Raw genomic sequence first — 23,308 nt, 5'->3', positions numbered from 1 at the left:
AGTAGTATTCCATTACATATATGTACCATATTTTCTTAATCTGTTGATGGACATTGGTGGTGTTTTTTTTTTTTTGTCTTTTTGCTATTTCTTGGGCCACTCCTGCGGCATATGGAGGTTCCCAGGCTAGGGGTTGAATCGGAGCTGTAGCCACCGGCCTATGCCAGAGCTACAGCAACGTGGGATCCGAGGCGCATCTGCAACCTACACCACAGCTCACGGCAACGCCAGATCATTAACCCACTGAGCAAGGGCAGGGACCGAACCCACAACCTCATGGTTCCTAGTCAGATTCGTTAACCACTGCGCCACGACGGGAACTCCCTGGTGGTGTTTTTTTAAGCCTTTGTTGGTGGTCATTTGTTACAACAGCCAAGGAAGCTCATACAGAACTCACTGACCTAAACCTGCTCTTTTTACAGAGGAGGAGACTGAAGCTCATTTGCAGTAGCTAGTCTCATTTTTACTTAGTTGATTTGTATGTGATTTATGGGAAGGGAAAGACTTTTCTCCTTCTTCTGTAAGATGGAGTTTTTTACTGCAATTGTCCCGCTGACCAGAGCAGGCCTTAGAATTTTCCATTTTATGGGGTCTGATGGCTAAATTGATCTTATGGGTTCAATGATCATATTTTGTTGAATCAGAATGAAAGAAATCTGATCTGATAAGAACGAGTGGATTTATGGGGATAATGTGATAGAGGCAGTCCCATAAAACCAGGGACAAATCGCCCGCGTTGTAATACAGGGCGTAGTGGCCAACACAGGCCATCCTCGCCCCATGTCTATCACCTGCCATAACCCTGCCTCCCCATCACAAGGGAGGAAAGGGCTGGTAATCTTGCTGCAGGGTTTTCAGGGGATGTTGCTGATTTCTGAACCACAACAGACTTTGAAAAGTCCTTCTGAGTCTAAAAAATGAAGACTCATTGTTTCAACCCTTGCAATAAACATCCTGGGTGGCCTTCACCTCAAACCTCAGAGGATTTCGAGATACCATAGAACATTCTGTGCCTTGTTTATTTCCCATCAGTTGGTGGAGAAATTGAACCCATGCACTGGTGATAGTGGAAACCGGTCAGTGCAGGCCCTGGAGGGGAGAGAAGGATGCAGAAAATGTAGGCTTGGAGCAATTGCAAGGCTATTCCAGACCCATGGCAATAAAACAAATATCACAATAAAAGTGAGTCACATAAATGTTTTGGTTTCCCAGTGTACATAAATGTTATGTTAGCCTATTAAGTGTGCAATAGCGTTATGTCTAAAAAAATGTACCTTCCTTCTTTAAAAAACACTTTATTGCTAAAATATGCTAACCCTCATCCGATCCTCTGGTGTGTTCTAATCTTTTTGCAAGAGTCACATCAAAGAGCACAGGTAACCATCACAAATATAATAATAATGAAAATGTTTGAAAGAGTGTGAGAATTACCAAAACGTGAGACAGATGTGAAGACAGCAAAGGCTGTGAAAAAAATGGCGCCGACAAACTTTCTCGAAGCAAGGTTGCCACTGACCTTCAGTTCGTAAGAAGGTGATAAAGGAAAGTGTGGTAGGTCTGCCCACATGGCTGCAGGCTGGGGACTTATTCCTGGGTGGCTCTTGAGTCTGAGGCCTTAGTTTTTGAAAGGGCTCTTCAAGCAATTCTTGTGGCCTGAGGATCAAGGTTTCCCATAGAAAAAAGTGAGGTTATGTAAATTCCTCTTTAGGGATCACAAGACCAGCAGTTACCCTTCAGCACAGCCAAAGGCACATTGCATGATTTCACTTCCTCTCTGGCTATACAAGTGCGGGCTGCCCTGTGCCACTGCGTGAATCCAGTCTCAACCAGGGCGAGTCAGCTGGACCAATGTGCTTGCTTGATGCAGAGACAGTGTGAAGAGGACTCAGTAAGCTGCCTGCCCTTCATCCTGCGATGATGATGGTATTGGGGGCGATTTACCTGCTGGGGTGAATTCATACCCTTGAATCTTACTTGGCTTGATCCCAAATGTACACTCACTCTTCGATCTCAACCATGTCAAAATTATGGAACAGAAGCAAAGGTTTGTGTCTCAACCTGTTGGGGGCAGCGTGGGGGGGGGGAATCAACATGGATACAATGTAACATTTACCCTTTGCCCAGCACTATTTGGGGGGTATTCCCAGCTTCCATAAGAACACCCCCCATCATAAAGTTATACACACACTAAATCAGTAAAGGGAACTCACTTGTGGGCTTCCTATGTGCCGGGACCGTGATTTGCCCTCCTTTAAACTGGAGGGTGGATTTGACCATCTCTAAGTTTTCCTCTGGCTCCAATATTGTGTTTTTCTCAGATTTTATTTGACCCCCTGAGAGTTAGCTTCCTTGTTAGCCAAAGGATAAAACTAGGGCTGGGGGGCCCTTTGGACTGTGAGCCATTTGGTTTCATTATGAAATTCCCAAGATTTCTCTAAAAGAGATCCTGTATCTGCTTTTTCACCAGTAAGAAGTTCGGTGTCTGAATAAATCAGCCAGGACATGCCATTAAGGTTAGTAATGTGGATTTTTAAGAACATTTGGGAAGGTTTTTTTTTTTTTTTTCCATCCAGCAGCAGAGGTCCAGGCTCACCCCCACCCACCCCAGGGCTCTGTTCTCTCTCTAGCTCCATAGGACCCAGCTCCTGGGGGCAGTGACACTCCATCAGCACCAGCTTTGAGTCTGCTGGGGGAATAGGACACACTGGCTTTGTACAGACAGGACTTAGGACTGAATTTCCATCTCAGGGGTCAAATGATTCAGCTTGCCAAATTGCACAAACTATGATAAACATTTAGAAAATCAATCCCATCCTGTACTAACAGTTACCCTGGGAGTTGGGGAAGGGGGTCCTCCAATTTGAGAAGGGTTCTAGGCGGAGGGGGCGGGGACGACAGCAACTATCTCCCTAGTTAAAAGTCCCAAGGCCTCCTTTTCTTTTTTATGGGGCCGTGGTCACATCACTTGAAAACCACCTCTTAGCTGGAAGTACGTAAGTTTCGAGTCACAAAAAATAGGGAAACTTACACAGAATTTCCTTGGCCACTTCCCCATCCGAGTGATCACGCAGCCAGCACGGCCGCCAGGAGGGCGCTCCCAGTGAGGAGGGAAAAGGTGTGTTCACAGCCACCCAGGCGGAGGAGTGACACAGCCCGATTGGGAAATCCCTGGACACGAGAATATAAATTCCTGCCCAACTGCTGGGCTTCCACGGAGGGCGAAGGGCCTGGCAGCCTTCCCGGGAGAGAAGCCCCAGGTGAAAGATGCAGAGCTGCAGGTAAGAGGTGGGGAGAGAGATCAAAAGTGAGAAAGAGAATCAGCGAGTCAGGCACGCAGAGAGAGGGGGAGAGAGACAGAGAGAACTGGCTGTCAGGACACCTGGCTCCATTGTTTCTGGAGGGAACCTCATGGGGCTTTCCTGATGTCTCTGGACCCCCGGGGGCCTCCTCCAGGTGACTTTCCTCATCTCTGTGATCTTCATCTGTGTGAAGGTGACCTTGACCTTTTGGGGCTTCGGTGTGTCTATCTGTCAAAAAGGGGGCTGGATCAGAGCGCTGCTAAGGACCTTCTAGGATTGGAAGGGACAGGAAGAACCGCAGTCCAACCAGCATGAGAAAGGCAATGCTGAGACAGTCTCCTGCAGCTCAGGAGAGAAGGACACTGGGTGAGCGGCTTTCCTCTTTGGAAGGATCACGGGATGTGCTTTCTTTTCTCATGCACGAGCAACTTTTCTAATGCCTGAGCTCTCAGTGCTGGCTGAGCACCAAGCCCCTCTGCTGTCTTAAGGAGCAGGCAGAGCTTAAGTGTGAGTCCAGAGGCTAAAGCGCCCAGCTTCAAGTCTCAGCTCTGAGATGCCCACACACATGTTTGTATGGTGACTGTCTTCTTAAAGTCCTGTGCTGCAGTGAATCAGGAGTACCACGGACTTGAGATCATTCTGCCAGGTGCCAGCAGCTCGCAACAGCCAGGAACTAGAAAGCTTATCTGTAGCTCCTGATTCTTTACTGAGAAGGAATAATAAAACCAGGCAGGATTCTTTGTAAAAAATCATTTTTACCCTCAATTATAATGAAATAAACCACGCAATTTATTGACCCTCCTGCCGCACAACGCCTCAGTCTCCCCTTCCGTAAGCTGTGAACTGGATGGCAAGGGTCACAGGTGGTGGGCCGTGTGAATGAACCACACCAAACTTGAACGCAGTGCAGGCACAAGGAGGGCCCCCCCAAAGGCTCCCTCTCATAGACATCCCCGCTCTCGAATCCTACTCCCCCCACCCCACCCCGAGACCTTTCCTCTTCCTGGCATCCAGCTCTCTGCCCCTCCCCCTCCCAGTCCCTGGCCCCCGCCCTGCCCCTAATCCTGGTCAGGGCCTGTCATCTTTAAATAAGGCAGAGGAGTGGCCTGATCTTCTGCGCCCCTCCCTCAGCTCAGGTTAAGTGGCAGGATACTGGGGCAGCCCTCCGCAGCCCAACTGTACCCCAGCCCCAGCTCCACCTTCCAAGAGGGAGGGGTCCCACTCCATGAGTTCAAGGACCTCTCCTACTTGCACCATAGAAGGGGAGCCACCGTCCTTCAAACCTCATTACAGTCTAGTCCATTTTAATTGCATTTCCTACTTTCTAGCCCTTCTGGATGTCCTAACAGGCAAGAAGGGAGCTTGGGTGGGGGCATGGTGGGGGAGGGCTGTGAGGTTAGTCCCTGACCCATTTGTTCCCAGCTGACCTGGGACCCCTCCTTCCCCCCTGCCAGCATCCTCGACATCTCCACTCTGACCGTGCCCTCAAAGCCCAGCTGGTTGACAACCAAGCCTGAGTGACCAGGACGCTCAGACCCTATCCCTGCCCCCCTCCCCCAGGACAGCCTCTAGTGACAGCACAGTTGAAGTAGGGCAAGCGTGTAGTGCAGATTCGGGTGGTCTTTTTATGTCTGCGTCACCTGCTTTTTATATGGGGGACATTTGATCATGACAGTGCCTCTGACCAGTGGCTTTCAGACCTGATCCTCCTTCAGCATCACCTGAAGGGCTTGTTCAAATGGATTGCTGAAACTGCTGGGAATTTTGGATTCAGTCAGTGGCGCAGGGGAGGAAGGGGGCTGAGGACTTGTGTTTCTAATGAGTTCCAGGTGATGCTGCTGGTCTGGGGACTTTGAGAACCACTTCCTTAGAAGCTAAGAGAAGGTTTCCTATCCAGGGGCAAATCAGCAAAACAAGTGAGCCCTTTTCCGTGAGCCCAACTAGACCTCCGTTTCCTATCAGTTTTGTTCTCAAAGGGCATCACTTGTGAGAAATGCAAAATCGTGGGCCCCAACCCAGATCTAAGGAATCAGAATGAGCTGCATTTTAACCAAACTCCCAGGTGATTTAGAAAGCCTTGATCTTTGAGGCTAACCTCAAATAAAGCATTCAGATACCCATGTAGATTAAAAGCAGAGACAGTATTAAATCCCTGTCCCTGATCACCCCAACCCTCTTGGTGCAGTTTCTGAAATTCTGGGGTCAGAACCTCATAATCTGATGATGAGGAGTGTTGCTTAAAGGTGGGAAGAAGAGGGCAGTGACAAAATGAAAGCGGTGTGGAAGCTTCCGTGATCAGCTGATGGGCCAAATCTAGTGGGGTCCCAAGAAGAATAGTGATGGGGGCATGCTGATCCTCTAACATCTCTGAGTCCCTGTCTCAGCGTGCTTAGCCTGGCTGAGTGTTAAAATCACCCGCAGAGCTTTCAAAACTCTTGGTACCTGGGACCAGTTACATCAGGAACTTTGGGGTTAGGATTCAGACATCAGCAGACTTTTGCTTCCCAGGAAGCTGTGATGTTTAGCCAAGGCTGAGAGCCCCTGCTCCACTCACTCTCTTATGCTCTGCACCATCCCACCTTCATAAACTATGCAGATTCGGGTGTCTCCCTTCAGAGCTGTGTTCCGAACATGGCATTTGTTTGATGGTTCTTATCATCAGATAAATCTGCATTTAATTCACCAGTAGCATGAACAGCAGAGGAATCTGAGAATCTGTATAAAACTCCATTGAAACATTTCCGGGGCATGCTTTTCATTAAGAACCTCTGTTTCATATTGAGCATAAATTATTTCCTAAACAGGAGGTAAATTAGCAGCTCTTGATTGTGGGTCATCAAAAGAGCCCAGTTTATAAATCTGGATATTATTTTGCTGTGTGACTTGGACACATAACTCTATGTTTCTAGATGTGAGTTTCATTGGTCCGATGAAATGGATGGATTGAGAGCAAGGGCTTTGGCTCTTTTAAAGAACTTCTGGGAAGTATTCATTCCATTCAAATTTTTCTTGAAATGTCAAGAGGAAATTTAAGAATACTGGAACTTAATTGGGGATTACTAGCTTGAGTGTGTTCAGAGGCCAGGCAGTAAATCAAATCTGTGAGGTTCCCTCTGGAATGAGTTTGTCCCTGGGAAAAAGACATTCAATGAAAAATAACACCACCACTCTGGCTGAAAAAAGTGCATATGCACATGTTGAACAGGGCTGTGACCCCCAGTTTGTGATTCCCATACTTAGCTTTGTCAACTTGTGACAGTCTGTTTACATCGTCCCAAAGTTAAAGGGATGAGTGCTGAATCCTGACCCCCCGCCACTTCTATTTGTATTTCCTTGGATGAGTTATTTAACTTCTGTAAGTCTCAATGTCTTCATCTCTAAAAGGAAAATAATAGTATCTAAAATCAAAGAAATTGTACATGTCAAGACTTTGCCCAGCACCTGGCATATAGTGGATGTTCAGCAAGTGTTAGCTATCATCTCCATCCTCAGTATCTTCTCCATCCTCCGTACTATCTCCATCGTCAGGACCATCTCCATCCTCAGTATCATCATTATCACTATCCTCAGAGTCACCACCATCCTCAATGTCTTCCTCATCCTCATTGTCATCATCGTCATCAGATTATGAGGTTCTGACCCCAGAATTTCAGAAACCACATCAAGATGATCACCAAGGGTGATCAGGCACAGGAACATAATACTCTCTCTGCTCTTAATCTATGTGGGTATCTGAATGCTTTATTTGAGGGTAAGCCAGTCCTAAAGATCAAGGCTTTCTAAATCACCTGGAAGTTTGGTTAAAATGCAGCTCATTCTGATTCCTTAGGTCTGGGTTGGGGCCGACAATTTTGCATTTCTCACAAGTGATGCGCTTGATGCTTGTCTGTGGGTTTGAGCAGGAAGGCTTTAGAATATTTGGGATGAGGTTTTCTCGGGAGTGAGGAAGAAGTCAATGTATGGCTTTGGATGTGTCCTAAACTTTCTAGAGCTCATATTCATCAGAATGTTTTCTCAACTGTGGTTGGCAGAGTTCTAAGATGCACCCCCACAACCCCCGTCGCCCACTGGTCATGCCTTGTATGACCCCTCCCCTTGCATGAGGGTGGGTTATGTGAACATGATGGGATGGCATCCCCATGACTAAGTTACCTTAGGGAATTTTGCATCTGTATTTTACGTCCCTTAGTCAGCTGACTTGAAGATAATCAAACGGAAGACCATCTTGGGTGGCCAAAACAGCTGGGCTCTTTAAAAAAGGTCTGTGGAGTTCCTGTCGTGGCTCAGTGGTTAGAGAACCCAACTAACATCCATGAGGATGTAGGTTCCATCCCTGACCTTGCTCAGTGGGTTAAGGATCCGGTGTTGCCATGAGCTGTGTTGCAGTTCACAGACATGGCTCGGATCTGGTGTTGCTGTTGCTCTGGTGTAGGCTGGTGGCTATAACTCTGATTCCACCCCTACCCTGGGAACCTCCATATGCCAGAGTGTGGCCCTTAAAAAAAAAAAAAAAAAAAAAAGGAAAAAAAGGTATAGAGGTCAGAGTCCAGAGGTCAGAGAGATGTGAAGTAGCTGAGGTGTCCCACAGGCCCTGAGGGAACGGAATGTCCTGTTGTGTCCTGGGGCAGGAAAAGATGGTGGCCCCCGAGCTTTAATGTCTGCCTGTGAGACCCTCAGTGGCTTCCATCCAAGCAAGAGACTGAGATCAGACAAGCTGCCTGTGAGCTAAAAATGGGGCCTGGTTTCAAGTCACTGAGTTTGTGGTCCTTTGCTACTTTGCAACGGATACAATGAAAACAAATACCATGTCCCAATTCTTCTCTTTGCTTGCTGTGTCTGCCGTAATACTGCAACATAACTGGAAACAGCTCAGTAGCTTAATCTGATGCCCGCTTGTTTCCTGCGCAGCCCACGTCATTGTCACGGGGCAGCTGTGTCAGACTGTGATGGCCCTTCACAGCCACTTGAGGCTATTTTCAAAAGAGAACTTTTGCAGACAACCTGTCGGCCTCAGATTGTTTTGACACAGATGCAAATCGATGTTTCTCCTGTTGAACCAGAGGAGACACAGAGACAAGGTTCAGAAACAAGAGAGTGGCTGCATGGGTGGAAGGAAACCTCAGCCTCCTATCAGGTGGCCTTACTGTCGCACATGGACATCCTTAAACAAGGGCTCAGGGCCATGGAGGCAGGAGTGTGGAGGCACCAGAAATGAAACACCCGGGGGTGATCTCGTCCTTCCTGCTCGAACCCGTGACATGGCCATGCCTGACTTCACGGGTGCAGAGAATGAAGTCTTTTGTGCCGCCGCCCAGAGCAGCCTCCAGATGGTACCCGCTTGTCTGAATGCAGATGTCCAACTTCAGGTGGCAGTTGTCAAGCCAGAGGTCCAGCTGGCTGCCTGGCAGCCTGCGGGAAGCTGGAGGGGCATGTGGGGAAGGGGAACACTCCCCCAGCCTCAGAGGAGAGCAGAGCATTTCTGGGTGGAACTTTCTGGATCTGTGGAAAACCCAGTCAGTCTGGGGTTTCTTGTGCCCAGGAATTTCCCCACCCCGTGTAGATAAAAATCGCTTGGGTTTCCTATTGTGGTTGGGTTTCTTTCTTTTTTTTTTCTTTCTTTTTTTTTTTTGGCTTGATTGTCATCTGCTCTCATGGCCATGCTGGACCCAGGGCTGGGGGAAACTGTGCCTTCTGTGACCCTTTTAGGACAAGACATTCTAGGTGGGTGTATTTTCCAGAGGGTGAAAAATGATCTTTCAACGTATGAAAAGAAAACCTCATCCGTTTTGACAGTTGTGGAAAGATTTTTTTCTAAAATATAGATGTCGTGGTGAGAATTTGGACTCACTGCCAACCAATGTCACAAAAATGTGCCTTTAATAGCTTCTCTGATAAGACTCTCATGTGGCTCCCAATGCCCCTTTTTATCAGAAAGGGGAGTTTAACTGGTCAGTGCATCTGTCCCCATCCAGGCTGGTCACACTCTGCCTATCTTGGATTTATTCGGTCTCTTTTGGGTAGATACTGGATCTTTTAGAATTTCTGACCTCGCCAACTACTTCTGGCCAGGAAGGAGTCTGAGATCTAGGGAAGCAGTGTCCCCAGGTTGTGATAGGGATGGTGGCTGGTCCACTGGCTGGCCTTGGGGAGTGAGGTGGGTGTCCTCCACTGGCTTCCATGGAGATGTTTCTGGACCTGGCTGGTCACTCAGGGTCCTGTTGAGTCTACTGCTGGGAAACCCGAGTAGGGTCTTTCAGGGGAGTCAGAGCCAATGAAGTGGTTATGGGGTCCCACTGTGCCCCTTGCTGGCTCCATTGTCCCCTGCATCTTGGCCATGGCCTTGTTTCTCCTCTGACTCAGACCGGCCACCTGTGCAGGGGATACTCGGAATATTTACCAACCAGCCGGGCAGGAGCCCTGACCCGTCAGAACAGATGTTGCCCTATGTTGCTGGACCACAAGGATCTCAGGGGAGCACCAGGGGATGCAGGAGATGGAGAGAGCAGGGCTCAAGTAGGGCGTTATTTACCAATTGGTCAGCACATGTTTCCTCACTGTTGACCACACTGCTCCTTATGGACTGAGTGTCCTGCAGTCTCTAGCTCACCTTGTCCTTCATCAGAGCAGCCCCATAGCTGCTCAGATCTCAGTTTACCCCCATTGTCCATGGGAAGCGAGGGGAGACCTGGATCTCATCCCCATCAGCAAAGAAGTGAGGCTAGCCAGGAATGGACCCTAGCATCCCTGTACCAAAACCACCTGGCCATCATCCCCTTCCTTCCCCAGTGTCCCCATCTGTCGGGCTCCTCTTTTTCCCACGGTGGTTGGGATTCCTCTAAGGACCCCATCTGAACGCAGAGCCAAAGCCCCTCAACTCTCAGTTCCCTGCTCTTGTCTGCCCTCTTGGCAGTCAGGTTTCGAACCAGGAAGTGGGGGCAGCAGCCACTTTCCTACTTATCCATCCCCTGTGTCACAGCCTCTTCCTCCCCCCTTTCTGAGGTGGCCTCTGCTCTTCCCCTTTCCGGGGAGGCCGTGGTGGCTGAGGACTCGGAGGTATCTAGAAGGGAAATACATTGGAAGGTAATTAGCTTGTTATCCTCATCAAATGTGTTATGGACTGTTCCGTCCTGGAGAAAGAGGCTCCTGTGAGACAGACTTATGGACATCATTGTGGACATCATGTGTTTTGTGCTATAACATCTGGATACTCTCAGGAGGGCACAGAGAGGTGGAGGGGACTTTTGTGTCTGCTCTTAAAGGCCTCTGACTACTATATGCTCTGGTGCTTACATCTGTCTTAGTAGTTTTTTTTCTCGCTCCTGTTATTGGGAAATTGGCTACCACTTCTTGGGGCGGGGAGCGTGTTCCTCCATCAGCCCCCTCCCTCCTCGCTTTCTGATTTGCTACCTCTACCCTGCTTCTGGCCGAGCATCCTGGTGACCTATTGCTACATAACAAGCTGCCCCAGAACCGAGTTAAGACAAACACTTTATTGTGGCTCCAATGCTCTCTGGGTCATGAATTTGAGAGGAGCTCAAATAGATGGTTCTCCCGCTCCACGTGGTTCGATTGTGATTGTCAGTCACTGGTTCTCAGCTGGTGAGTGGACGCATCTGTGGAGCCTAAGAGGCTTTACCTACATGGCTGAGGGCAGTCCTGGGAGGCTGGGCATAGCTGGGATGGTCGACCTGACCCCTGACCTGTGACCTCCCTCCAAGCTGGTTTTAGGGCTGTGGGACAGTTTACGAAGTGGCTGACTTCCCTCAGAGCAGGCGTCCCAAGAAAGCCAGGTAGGAGCTGCAAGGCGCTTCCTTCCTCCCTACCTCCCTTCTTCTCCCTCCCCCCTCCCTCCCTCTTTCCTTTCTTTCTTTCTTTCTTTCTTTCTTTCTTTCTTTCTTTCTTTCTTTCTTTCTTTCTTTCTTTCTTTCTTTCTTTCTTTCTTTCTTTCTTTCTTTCTTTCTTTCCTTCTTTCTTTCTTTCTTTCTCTCTCTCTCTCTCTCTCTCTCTCTCTTTCTTTCTTTCTTTCTCTCTATCTTTCTCTCTTTCTCTTTTGCTTTTTGCTTTTTAGGGCCACACCTGCATCATATGGATGTTCCCAGGCTAGGGGTCAAATCAGAGCTGCAGCTGCTGGCCTGTACCACAGCCTCAGCAAATCAGGATCCAAGCCACATCTGTAGCCTACGCCACAGCTCATGGCAATGCCAGATCCTTAACCTACCGAGCGGGGCTGGGGATCAAACCCACATCCTCATGGATCCTAGTCAGATTCATTTCAGCTGAAACACAGCAGGAACCCCCCTGAGTGGCCTTTTCTGACTTCTCACCGTTCACCCAGCACCATTCTGTTAGTTAGATTGAAGTCCCTGGTTGGCCCACATTCAAGGGATCCTGGACAAGCTGGATTCCACCTTTGGATGAGAGGCCAAGTGTTGTGGTCACATCAGAGAAGACCCCTTGGGATGGGATAGTGTTGTGTTTGTCTTTACAATACAACCTGCCACCCTGAGAAACAATAGCCACATGTGTATGAATAAACAAGAAGGTTCTGAAAGAGGGCTTCACATTTCTTCTGCGAGTAAAATGTACATGCTCAGGTACCAGCATCCTATTGGCTATCTTTCAGCTGTTCAGATCGTTTTGGCCTGGTCTTTTAACTGCATTATGTTTCAGATGGGTGGGTTTTCTGGATAACTGATAATTCAGATATCTGCAGTGTTTACTATTGTCAGATGACAAGGGGTAGAAAGCAGCTTTCTGTTTGAAGGGTATGCACCTGGGCATAACCAGCCTCCTGCTGGCACAGGGGTCCGGGGACTGGTTAACATTCTAGTGAACATTCCCTAGTGAGTAGCCCACAGAGCTGACATGCCAGCACCCAGGGAAACTCAGGAGTCTTGAGTCCAGCCCTTGCCATTTGCTGGCTAGGGGACCTTAAATGAGTGAATTGACCCGGTTCAGGGGTTCTCAGATGAAGCCCCTGACTTGGTGCTTAAGAAACTGAATGTGTGCCCAGGACTGAAGCCTCAACTCAAATCAAGACTGACTTTGATTCTAGGGTTTTATTCCTGGGAGAGGCTTGGGGGTTCTTGGCAGCCCAACCCTTTATTTTAGAGGTGAAGAAACCACCACCCAGATTGGGTAAATAGCAGGTTAATAGTTGTGTGATGACAAGAATCCAACTTCCATCTCCTGTTCTGTGTGCTTAAAAACTTCCACTAGGACATCAAATGAAAGCATTAGAATTCCATAATAGGCCTTGAGAGAGAGAGAGAGAGAGAGAGAGAGAGAGAGAGAGAGAGAGGAAGTTTGTGTGTGTGTGTGTGTGTGTGTGTGTGTATGCATGTTAAACACAATTCTGTACTCTGGCTCTGCACACAGGCTCCATGACTCCTCTAGGTAGAGTGGTGCATTTCTCTAATATAGAACCTGGGGTGAGCTAAGCTACTGATGCTGATACCTGAATGTTCTGGGGCTGTGACAGACCTTTAGCAGGAGTGAGGCACACAGCAGACAGGGCAGCTCTGAATTCCCACTCAGGTCTGCCAGTGTGTGCTCTTGAGCAAATAACTTCCTGAGATTCTGGGTCTACTTCCAGAGATGCTGACCAGAGTCACTGATTATGGAGGGCTTTCTCTGGACTGGCACTGTGCCGATCTCTTTATATACCCTATGCCCTCCTGTGATGCGTGCCAGGCTGTGGCCACTGTGAAGACTAGCAGACTGAGCCTCACCAAGGCACCAAACCATCCCGCTGGCCCTGGAAGAAGGCAGGATTGACACTGGCTCTGCCAGACCCCAAGTCCGTGTGTTCCCCACAGTGCTCTGCTGTGTAGACTCCTGACCCTCAGGACTGGTGGAAGATGCAGAAAGACTTCTGAGCTGCCCCCAGGGTGGACTCTGGCCAATGCATGGAGTTTAGGGGAAGGCACATCTACATTCTGAAATGACAGAAGTTTCTGCTCACGAGGACCTCCCAAGACTGGATGTATCAGTCTTTTGCAGGGCAAGGGTGGCCATCTATGGAGGATGCTGGTTTGGGAAGACTGGTTGGGTGGGCTGCTAAGCACCATGGCTTTTGAAACCCCCTCTCACTCTGGTGGCTGATGCTTCTACAGAGCGGAGAACCAGTCCCAGGACTGAGGATTGTGTAGACACAGATTTACATCCCACTGCATCACTCCATTGGCTCTGTGGCTTTGGGGAACTGAATGTGTCTAAGTCTATCTCCATTGGTTCAGGTTTATAATGGGGATGACCTGCTCGACCTGACTCCCGAGTGTTGCCTTCTAGAGTTGGGCAGAGCAGTGAATCCCTCTTACATAATATCAGGCTGGGAGAGTTTGAAGCTTGTGGATTCGTGCTGTGGGTGCCCAGGGTTTCTCATGGAGAGCTTCTATGCCTGTCATTTTGGAGGAGGATGACAACTGTTCTGAGCTAGAGGAGTAGTCTTCTTGGGGGTCCACTATGGGAGGGGCTGATGCAGGAAGAGGTGAAGGAAATGTCTTTGCTTGATGGTCCAGGCCTTGGGGGGGCTCTGAACGACCAGGGCTTACTGTAGATGCAGCGAGTAAAAGGAGGGTTTGATGGAGTAGGAAGATGGTGGGGGGGGGGTGATTTGCTGTATCTCTTGGCTAATAGTTCCTCTGGCAGAAGCGTGTCAGGTTCAAATGGTTTCACAGGGACTGGGGGTGTTTAGAGAGAAAGATACTTATTGGCAGAAAGTAAAATAGAAGAGCCAGTGTAAGAGCTTGGTGGATCCAGGTCTTAGCCTTACTGGATTCTCCCCCTTGAGATTCAGCCCAACGTGGCCCAATACCTGGTTCTGCCAAAGATGGGTCTTCCTGTGCCATAGGCTCCAGTAAGTGCATCTGCCCCCTGGACCCCACCAGGGTCAAGGACAAGGAGGTGTTGTGATTATGATGCAGCCACACAGAACAGTTCCACCGTGCTGCTCTGAATTCCCTTAATTTTTTTTGCGGGGGGAGGGAAGCACTAGCTTCTCTCTTTTCTATACAACAAAGACAGTTTGTGGATACCTATCAAGGGTTCTGCTTTGAGCCAGGACATTTTTCAACCAAAGCTGCCCCAAACCTGGTCCTGTATTTCCATGCATCTGAAGCTAAGGGATCTTTCCTACCCCTCCAATGCTGAACACGAATGCAAAACACTTTATTTTGCTTCAGCTTTGCACTTTAAGAAAAATTTCCAAGTTTAATTTTTTAAAAATTTAATTTAATTTTTAAAATTATTTACCCCAATACAATTTTTGTTTCTACTGTACAGCATGGTGACCCAGTTACACATACATGTACACATCCTATTTTCTCTCATTATCATGCCCCATCATAAATGACTAGACATAGTTCCCAGTGCTACACAGCAGGATCCAAGCTTAATTTTGATGTAACATTTATTTCCCCATAGGTTGCAGGAGGTTTTATGCCACATGCCTGAAACAATACGTTGAGATTTTTAGGAGTCTGTTTTGCAAACTGGATGTGACTAAGTTAGATGCATAAAGCCAAGAGCTATTTGTCTTCATTCATAGTCAAGATCTGTCACCTTGTTTTTGGGTTTTGGATGACTGTGCCACCTGACTCAGAGATGGACAGTTGCCTAAAACATTCCGGGAATGGGGAGTTCCTGTCGTGTCTCAGCGGTTAGCGAACTCAACTGACATCCATGAGGACAAGGGTTTGATCCCTGGCCTTGTTCAGTGGGTTAGGGATCTGGTGTTGCTGTGAGCTGTGGTGTAGGTCACAGATGTGACTTGGATCCTTTGTTGCTGTGACTGTGGCGTAGGCTGGCAGCTGTAACTCTGATTCGACCCCTAGCCTGGGAACCTCCATATGTCATGAGTGTAGCCCTAAAAAGGCAAAAGACAAAAAAAAAAAAAGATGAAAAACAACAACAACAACAAGAACAACAACAAAACAAACATTCCAGGAATGAGGTGAAGAGAGAAACAAAGAAAAGTTTTATCTTCTGGGTGAATGAAGAGTGATACTCAAATGTACTATAACATAACATTTTTACTCCCTTTCAATGCCTGAAGATTTATCTCTAGAGCTATCATTTACTTTCCTATTTATCCTCAATATGCTAACAAATGCATTCTGAAATACTTACAGGTGAAGTTTGATGATATCTGCAACTTTCTATACATACACACACACACACACAGAATGAGAATAAATAAAATGTTAAAAACTGGTGAATCTAGATGGTATAACACATACTGGTGTTATACTATTCCTGCAACTTTTTAGTCTCTTGGAATTTTCCAAAATTAAAAGAAAAGGTGAAAGAAACATCTACCACCCTTAGGCTCCATGTGCTGCCCTGAGCAGGAGATAGACTGAGGGTCATAGGCTGGTACGGTCACCTGGTCCTTAGAAAGGGCTGCAGGGGGTGGGGGGGGGTTGCTGCTCAGCCCTCCCGCACCCCCTGCCCTGGCACCCTTGGCTCCAGCTGGTCCATCAGCAATTTCCACCTTACTGCATTCTTTTTGTTTTCTTTAACTTTTCACACATTTTTGGTCCTTTTCTCGTGCCTGGCCCTGCTTTGCATCCTATTCCTCTGTGTTCTTGGGTGAAACTGGGTTATTGGACAGAAGAAAAAACAAAGCTAGAATTGGAACTCAAATACTTGGAACCAGCTGCCTTTAAAATTTCTTTTTTTCCAGTAAGAAGTTCATCTCAGATTCAAGCAGAAATGTCAAATTGCCTGTAATTTAAAAACACATTTGAAGAAAGTAGGGCAGGAAAATAACGTTTTGCTGCAAACCTCTGCAGAATGAATTCTTTTTCCTCTGGGTCTGCCAAAGACCTACGGTTTCCCACACTAGGGCAACTCCAGTCCTAGCCTTCTTCTGAGGTTTTGATTATTGAAAATGATCACTACTATGCGTTTGTGGTTTAATTGTCTGAAGCCACTTCCTGGAGAGGTCACAGAAAAGCAGTTTTCATGCCAAAGTCCACAGAGAGGAACAGACAACCATCTTGGCTGAGGGTCCAGGCAGGGCTGATGGGTGCAGATTGGGAGTAGGGGGCCCAGATGTGGCTAAGGGTCCAGGTGGGGTGTTAGGGAGCCCAGGCAAAGCTAATGGGCTCAGGTCAGGGTTTAGGGGTTCCAGGTGGGGGTCGGGGTGGACGGGGAGGGGCCAGTCCTGGAGGAGAACTATAGAGTAGGATTTAGTTCCACTGGAATACGGTTCTTGTTGAATCAGCTCTATATCTCATCCTGGGCAGATGTATGATTTTGAGAAGAGGGTTAGTGTCCAGCTCACCTTCATCTCCTGAAATGAAAGGGGTGGGACTAGATTTCCCTGAGACCCTCCCAGCTCCATGGCTCTGTGGACGCAGCTTGATGCTTGTTGTCAAAGTGATTTTAAACATTACAAACCTTCACATGATTTGAGGCTGATCCTGACCCTTGGGGGCTGCTTTCATGGGAGGAGAGTGGAGGTGACCTCTTAGCATCAATCAGCACAGTTTATTTGAAAGAGTTGAGTCTCAGAAAGGGGACCGGTTAGAACCCAATGTGCAACACAACCTGGCAGGGCCCCATCCTCTGGGGTCCTGCTCACACACTCTGGAAAGGAAAGGTACTGAGATCAGGGATTTGGGCTGAGGATGGTAGGAAGCCTGAAAGGAGGCAGCTCCACGAAGCCCTCAGGACTCAGGCTCCACTAGCTGCTCCACTGCTTTTATGTGGTCTGCACGTGGTTCAGTCTAGCCACTGTATCTGCCCTGAACCAGAAGCAGGCAGACTTTGAGGTAGAGACATTTATGTTTTTGAGGAGACCTTATTTTATTATAGTTGATTTATAGTGTTGTGCCAATTTCTGCTGTACAGCAGAGTTACCTAGTCATATATGTATATATACATACATACATACATTCCCTTTCTTATACTATCTTCCCATGAGATTGGATAAGTTCCCTCTGTGTACAGCAGGACCTTATTATCTATCCATTCTAAATGTCACAGTTTGCCTCTATAACCCCAAACTCCCCGTCCCACTCCGTCCCCCTCTCCCCTGGCAACCACAGGTCTGTTCTCTATGTCTGTGAGTCTGCTTCTATTTTGTAGATAGGTTCATTTGCGCCACATTTTATTTTATTTATCTTTTTTTTTTTTATCTTTTTAGGGCCACACCCATGGCATAGGGAAGTTCCCAGGCCAGGGATCGAATTGGAGCTGTAGCTACTGGCTTACACCACAGCCATGGTGATGTGAGATCTGAGCCATGTCTGCAATCTATGCCACTGTTCATGGCAACGCTGGATCCTTAACTCACTGAGCAAGGCCAAGCATCGAACCTGCATCCTCATGGATGCTAGTTGGGTTCCTTAAACACTGAGTCATGATGGGAACTCCCATATGCCACATTTTAGATTCCATATATAAGTGATATCATGTGGTATTTGTCTTTCTCTTTCTGACTTACTTCATTTAGTGTGATAATCTCTAGTTGCATCCATGTTGTTGCTGCGAATGCTTATTTTGTTCTTTTTTATGGCTGAATAATATTCCATTGTATACACATTCCACATCTTCTAGACTGAGGAGACTTTTAAGCTGACTTCCCAGGAGGAGCAAACGTTTCCACTAATATTTCATCAGCCCAAATTTTGTCACATGGCCACAGCTAGTTGAAAGGGAGGCTGGGAAACATAGTCTTTGTGTGGGATAATGACGTGCCGAGTTAAGAAGCAGGGGCTCTGTTATGGGGGCAGCAGGTAACACAGATGTCAAAGGAGGAAATTCTCATCTGTCACAGAAACTATAATTTCGAAGAATAAGGGCTTTGGAATCACTAGTCCTGGGTTTAAACTTCAGCCCCTGTGTAATAGCCAGAAGATACTGGCTAAGCTACTGCACTTCTTAAATCTCCTCTATTGTACTATCTCTCAATTAGCATGAGAGTCACATCATAAGGGTAAGAGATAGAACAGGTGCTCAGTATTTAGCACAGCAGCCGTCACTGTTACACTGCTCCGTGTATCCACATCTTGGAATTCATTTGTTTTATTGGATGTGGGTTCTTGATTGCATGTGGTGTGTTTAACTCCTATTTCTTTCCTCTCTAGAGAACTAGTGAATCTGGCTGTGACCAGTACAGCCAGGGATGTGATAAGCTAATCCCTGTCCAAAAAGACAAAGAAACATGGGCAGTATTGGAGTGAGCTTTACACAAAGCAAGTGGCCCAGTGATCCTTGGGTAGGGTTGGAGGTAAAGTCATGGGAAATGTTTGTATTTCAGAAATACATGAAGGATAGGGCCCCGTGGAAGCAGGAAGAGCTTAGGAGAGACAGCCCCAGGGGCAGACGAATGGGGGTGATTTCTAGAGTGCAAGGGTCACTTCCTCTGTTGGTGCTGCCCTGGCCAGTTAAGAGCCATCTGGGTTTACCAGGAGCCATTTAGGACGGTATCTGTGCCGGGAACTGGGACCAAGTCAAACTTTTTCGAGGAAATGGAGGAGACAGACGTGTGGTAAGGATATTTTTTCTGGATTCACTCATCATTGCAGACTCCCTGGTAGACTTCCAATCATCCATATTCCCTGATCTTTCTGGGCTGGGAAATGTGCAGTCCACGAGGGCTGGGAATAAGACCAGGCCCTTGTCCTTGGGGCCACCCCTACCCGTGGTAGCCAGACGAGTCGCAGGTGTGTCCATGATTGCTCCCACTCGATGCCCCTCCTCCTGGTGTAACTTTGCAGCTCCTCCCACTATAGGTGGGTTATTTCCCCCACCCTTCAGATGGCAGGTTTGGCCATGTGTCTTTCTTTGGCCAACGGAATGTGGGCAGACGAGGGTGAGCTCGTTCTGAGCAAGGCTTCCAGTGCTTGTGCCACCTTGTTTGTGTTTTGCCATCACCTGAGAACATCACCTCCCAGGAAGTCCCTGGTCCCGGGAGCATGGGATACCCATGGAGCTGACTTGGATCCCACCTGAACCTGGAGCCAAGCCTAACCCAGCCTAATCTAGGTCAGCCAACCGCCATGTCACCCATAGACTTGGGAACCAGAACACATGACTATTGCCGCATGGCATTTAGTTGGGGCTGATTGGTTGGCTGTATTGTTGGGGCAGTGGCTAGTGATTCAGTAGGTCACCATGATACAGCACGAGAGGGACCACGGGCAGATGTAGAGGCAACTGGTGCTCCAGCCTTCAGGAGAGTGGTGGGGAGGGATGCTTCATAAACTCTGTAAGTGATTCTCTTTGGGGCCCTTATTTTGCCTTTTCCTCTGAGATGCACCTAGATCAGAGAGTACACAGAACCCCTTGTTTTTCGGGAGGAAATAAATTCAGAGTGAATGTGATGATGGCTGGTTGGAGAGGTCAAAGGAAGAGTTGAGACAGAGAATGCAGTAGCTAATAAATTAAAATCAATAAGAGCTACAAGGTTTCAGTGCCATGACTCGAGTTTATCTGGGCATTCTCAATGTTGTTAAAACTGTAATTTTTACACAGTTACCTTCAAAATTCCTGAAGTCAGGTTCATGCTATTTTGCATTGGAAGCTGTGTCAGAGGAAAGACTATCTTCACACATAGCTGAACATCATATTTTGTTGAAGGAGTTGTGAACTTTGTTCATTGTCATGGACATGGCCTTTGGGGCCCAACATGCCTTTGGGATGAGTATCATATTCTAAGGCAAAAGAGTTGGTTGTCCCAGTTTGGGAGGTAATGTTAGAACTATGTGAAATGAGTGTTTATCCATAAGGACTGTAGGAGAATTTCGCTGACAAGGAAACAAGGAGGAGCTTGTGACTTCTGGGGAGTCATGCATTCATCCCTTCACTCAACATACAGGAGTTCAGGATACAGCTGTGAATAAATTAAAGTAGCCATGGCACATAGGGAGCTTCTGTGCTGGAGGAAAGAGATGTGGTTGATGATGAATGCCCCAGGGAGCAGTGGCACTGGAAAGAAGATATGGAACACTGGGGCCAAAGGGTGGTGTAATTTTATAGGAAGGCCAGGGAAGACCTCCCAAAGACTGATATTGGACCCAAGACCCTGGAAGTGGCTGTAGCCAAGGAAAGAGCATCTCAGGCTGAGGGCAGGGAGTGCCAAACACACTGCAGGAGAGACCATTAGGAAATGGAACTCTTATTCCAAGTGGAAATTGATGTAGAGGAGCAAATCCAAAAGTTTTGGGTGTTCTGGGAGTTCCCATCATGGCTCAGCAGAAACAAATCTGACTAGCATCCCTGAGGACACAGATTCAATCCTTGGCCTTGCCCAGTGCGTTGAGGATCTGGCGTTGCCATGAGCTGTGTTGTAGGTCACAGACACGACTCGGATTTGGCATTGCTATGGCTGTGGTGTAGGCCACTGGTTATAGCTCTGATTGGACCCCTAGCATGGGAACCTTCATATGCTGTGGATGCGGTCCTAAAAAGACAAAAAGACAAAAAAAAGTTTGGGGTGTTCAGACAGAGAAAGACAAATATCATGTGATATTGCTCATATATAAAGGCTTCTAAAAAATTGATACAAATGAACTTATTTACAAAATAAGCTGAAGGCGACCAAAGGGGAAAGATAGAGGAAGGGATAAAATAGGAGTTTGGGATGAATACATACACACTACTATATATAAAGTAGATAACCAGCATGAACCTGCTATATGGCACAGGGAACTATACTCAGTATTTTATAATAACCTATAAGGGAAAAGACTCTGAAAAAGAATATATATATATTTATATATATATAACTGAATCACTTTGCTGTACACCTGAAACTAACACAAATCATAGTAAGTCAACCAAACTTCAATAAAAAATTTATTTTGAGTTTTCTTGTTAAGAAATCTAGGCAAAGAGTTTTCCATCATCAGGTGTAAAGTCCAGAATCTGCTGCTGGGATCATCTTCAAGTAATTCTCTCTTTGGGGTGTTGGTGGCTTCTGGTCATTCTTCTGTCTCCTCCTCTAGGCTACGGGGTCTTGGACCTGAGGTCTCCCCTTCCTGTGTCCTCCTGAAGTTTTGGGGAGCAATGGCCATCTGGTCCATGTTGACAGTGGGTGTTTCTGCCTTCGTCATTCAGCCTGAAGAACACACAGGTAATAGTCACTGCTTCAGCTGGACAGGGCTTGCCTGTAACTTCTCTGGGGAAAGAAGTTGCTTAACAAGAGAGATTCTGCTGTTATCAAAAAGCAAGGTGTGGGGAGGTCCCGTTGTACCTCAGCAGGTTAAGGACCTGACAGTGTCAGTGAGGACATGAGTTCCATCTCAGGCCTCGCTCAGTGGGCTAAGGATCCAACGTTGCTGTAGCTGTGGTGTAGGTTGCAGATGCAGCTTGGATCTGGGGTTGCCATGGCTGTGACATAGGCTGGCAGCGCAGCTCCGATGCTTCCCCTAGTTTAGGAACTTCCATATGCTATGGGTACAGCCGCAGAAAGGAATAAAAAAAGCAAGGTGTGGACATCGGTGCCTCATAAGAGATGGAGAATTTCTCTTGCCCATGTCCTCTGCTGGTGAGCTTTCCTTGGGCATTGGACATTCCTGCCCAAGGAGCAAACCAAGGAGACCGTGCCTTTGCCCTTCATAAAAGGAACCTTTGGATTTTAACTGTTATGTCCCGTCAGAACTAAGCTCTTTTTTTTTTTTTTTTTTCTGACCTCAGTCAAGATTGACTTTGAACGATAAGACATCCACAAGTCAAAACTAGGCCAAACTTTTTGTCACCATGTGAACCTGATCTAACCTTTCCCGCAAAATACAGACTGGAATCCATGGCAGCCCTAAGCTGTTATTCAGGACTTTTGAGATCTTCGTAGAGGAGGGATTCCTGGGGCCCCTAGGTGGCCCCCAGGCCACATTGTTGGGGTCTGTGGCTTCTTCAGATGGACCCAAAGCCTGACTGTGGGTTTTCTGTCCTTCAGTGGCTGCAGGAAACTGCCATTTTCGTGGCAAGCATCCCCAAACCAGGCTCAAGGTAGAAGGGGAGCCTGTGGCCATGAGGTGTCCCCAGGTGCCATACTGGGACTCTGCCAGCGCCGGTGTCAATGTGACATGGCGTAGAAATGATTCCACGACCATCCCAGGGGAAGAAAAGACGCGAGTGTGGGTCCAGGACGGTGCTCTCTGGATTGTGCCAGCCTTGCAGGGGGACTCCGGCACCTACATCTGCACTGTCAGGTCAGCCCCTTGGGGATGAGGGGGGAGGAGGGGCGCCTGCAGAATGGATGCTTGCAGGGTGTTTCCATGACCACCTGGCCTTCACGATCCAGTGCACAGGTGGGAATCCACCTGACGGCTCCTTCACTATTCCTGAAATACCTCCTACCAAGAGTGCCCCCAGATGTCCTCAAGGCTCCTACTGTCCCTTCACTGAGGTCTTTACTCAGGTGTCACCCCCTTGGAAAAGCCATCCCTGGCCGCTTTCCCAGAAATTCACCTGCATTTTCTCTCCTTACTCTTTTGTTATTTTTTTTTTTCACCTGACACACACATACATGAGTTTATATGTTTAAGGTTTGTTTACTTTGTTAGGGCATAAACTCCAGGAGGATGGGGACTTGGTCTGTTTCTTTTTTTCTTTTTTCTTTTTTTTCTTTTTAGGGCCACACTCTTGGCATATGAAAGTTCCAAGGCTAGGGATAGAATTGGAACTGCAGCTGCCTGCCTACACCACAGCCATGGAAACGCCAGAGCCAAGCTGTGTCTGCAACCTACACCACAGCTCACAGGAACACCAGATCCTTAACCCACTGAGCAAGGCCAGGGATTGAACCTTCATCTTCGCTGAGACACAGCAGGAACTCCATGGTCTATTTTGTTCACTGCTGAATCCGCAAGGAACCCATAAATAGGTGCAAGACAGCAGAACTGGAGGCCTGGGGAGATGTTAGGAAGAAGATGATCCACCTGCTTGTTGCATGTGTGGGGGAACCCAGCTCACTAATGAAGGTCCCAGGTGGTGGGTGTGGAGCTGAGGCTGGAACCCACAGTCCTGACATGGGGTCCCCTCCTCTTTGTCCTGCT

General features: G+C 47.7%; 1 protein-coding gene across 2 annotated transcripts in view; it reads left to right on the top strand.

Annotated features, from left to right (window-relative positions):
• The first annotated feature begins 1,713 nt into the window (after positions 1-1,713).
• The window catches only part of IL1R2 (interleukin 1 receptor type 2), a 39,018-nt gene continuing 17,423 nt past the window's right edge, over positions 1,714-23,308 (top strand). Inside the window, exons 1-4 of one of the 2 annotated variants that reach the window (XM_021085770.2) lie at positions 1,714-2,044; positions 2,468-2,513; positions 21,257-21,384; positions 22,207-22,462. In XM_021085770.2, the coding sequence (XP_020941429.2) occupies positions 2,503-2,513; positions 21,257-21,384; positions 22,207-22,462 (395 nt within the window). In that variant the 5' untranslated portion in view covers positions 1,714-2,044; positions 2,468-2,502. 2 annotated transcript variants of the gene reach the window in all.

Source organism: Sus scrofa, chromosome 3 (assembly GCF_054392235.1).
Source record: "Sus scrofa isolate SSC_HxYL_T2T_F1_AM1 chromosome 3, Sscrofa_HxYL_maternal_Yorkshire_Landrace_v2.0, whole genome shotgun sequence".
Taxonomy (NCBI): Eukaryota; Metazoa; Chordata; class Mammalia; order Artiodactyla; family Suidae; genus Sus; species Sus scrofa.
Note: the sequence above shows the minus strand (reverse complement) of the source record. Positions and strands in the feature narration are given on the sequence as shown.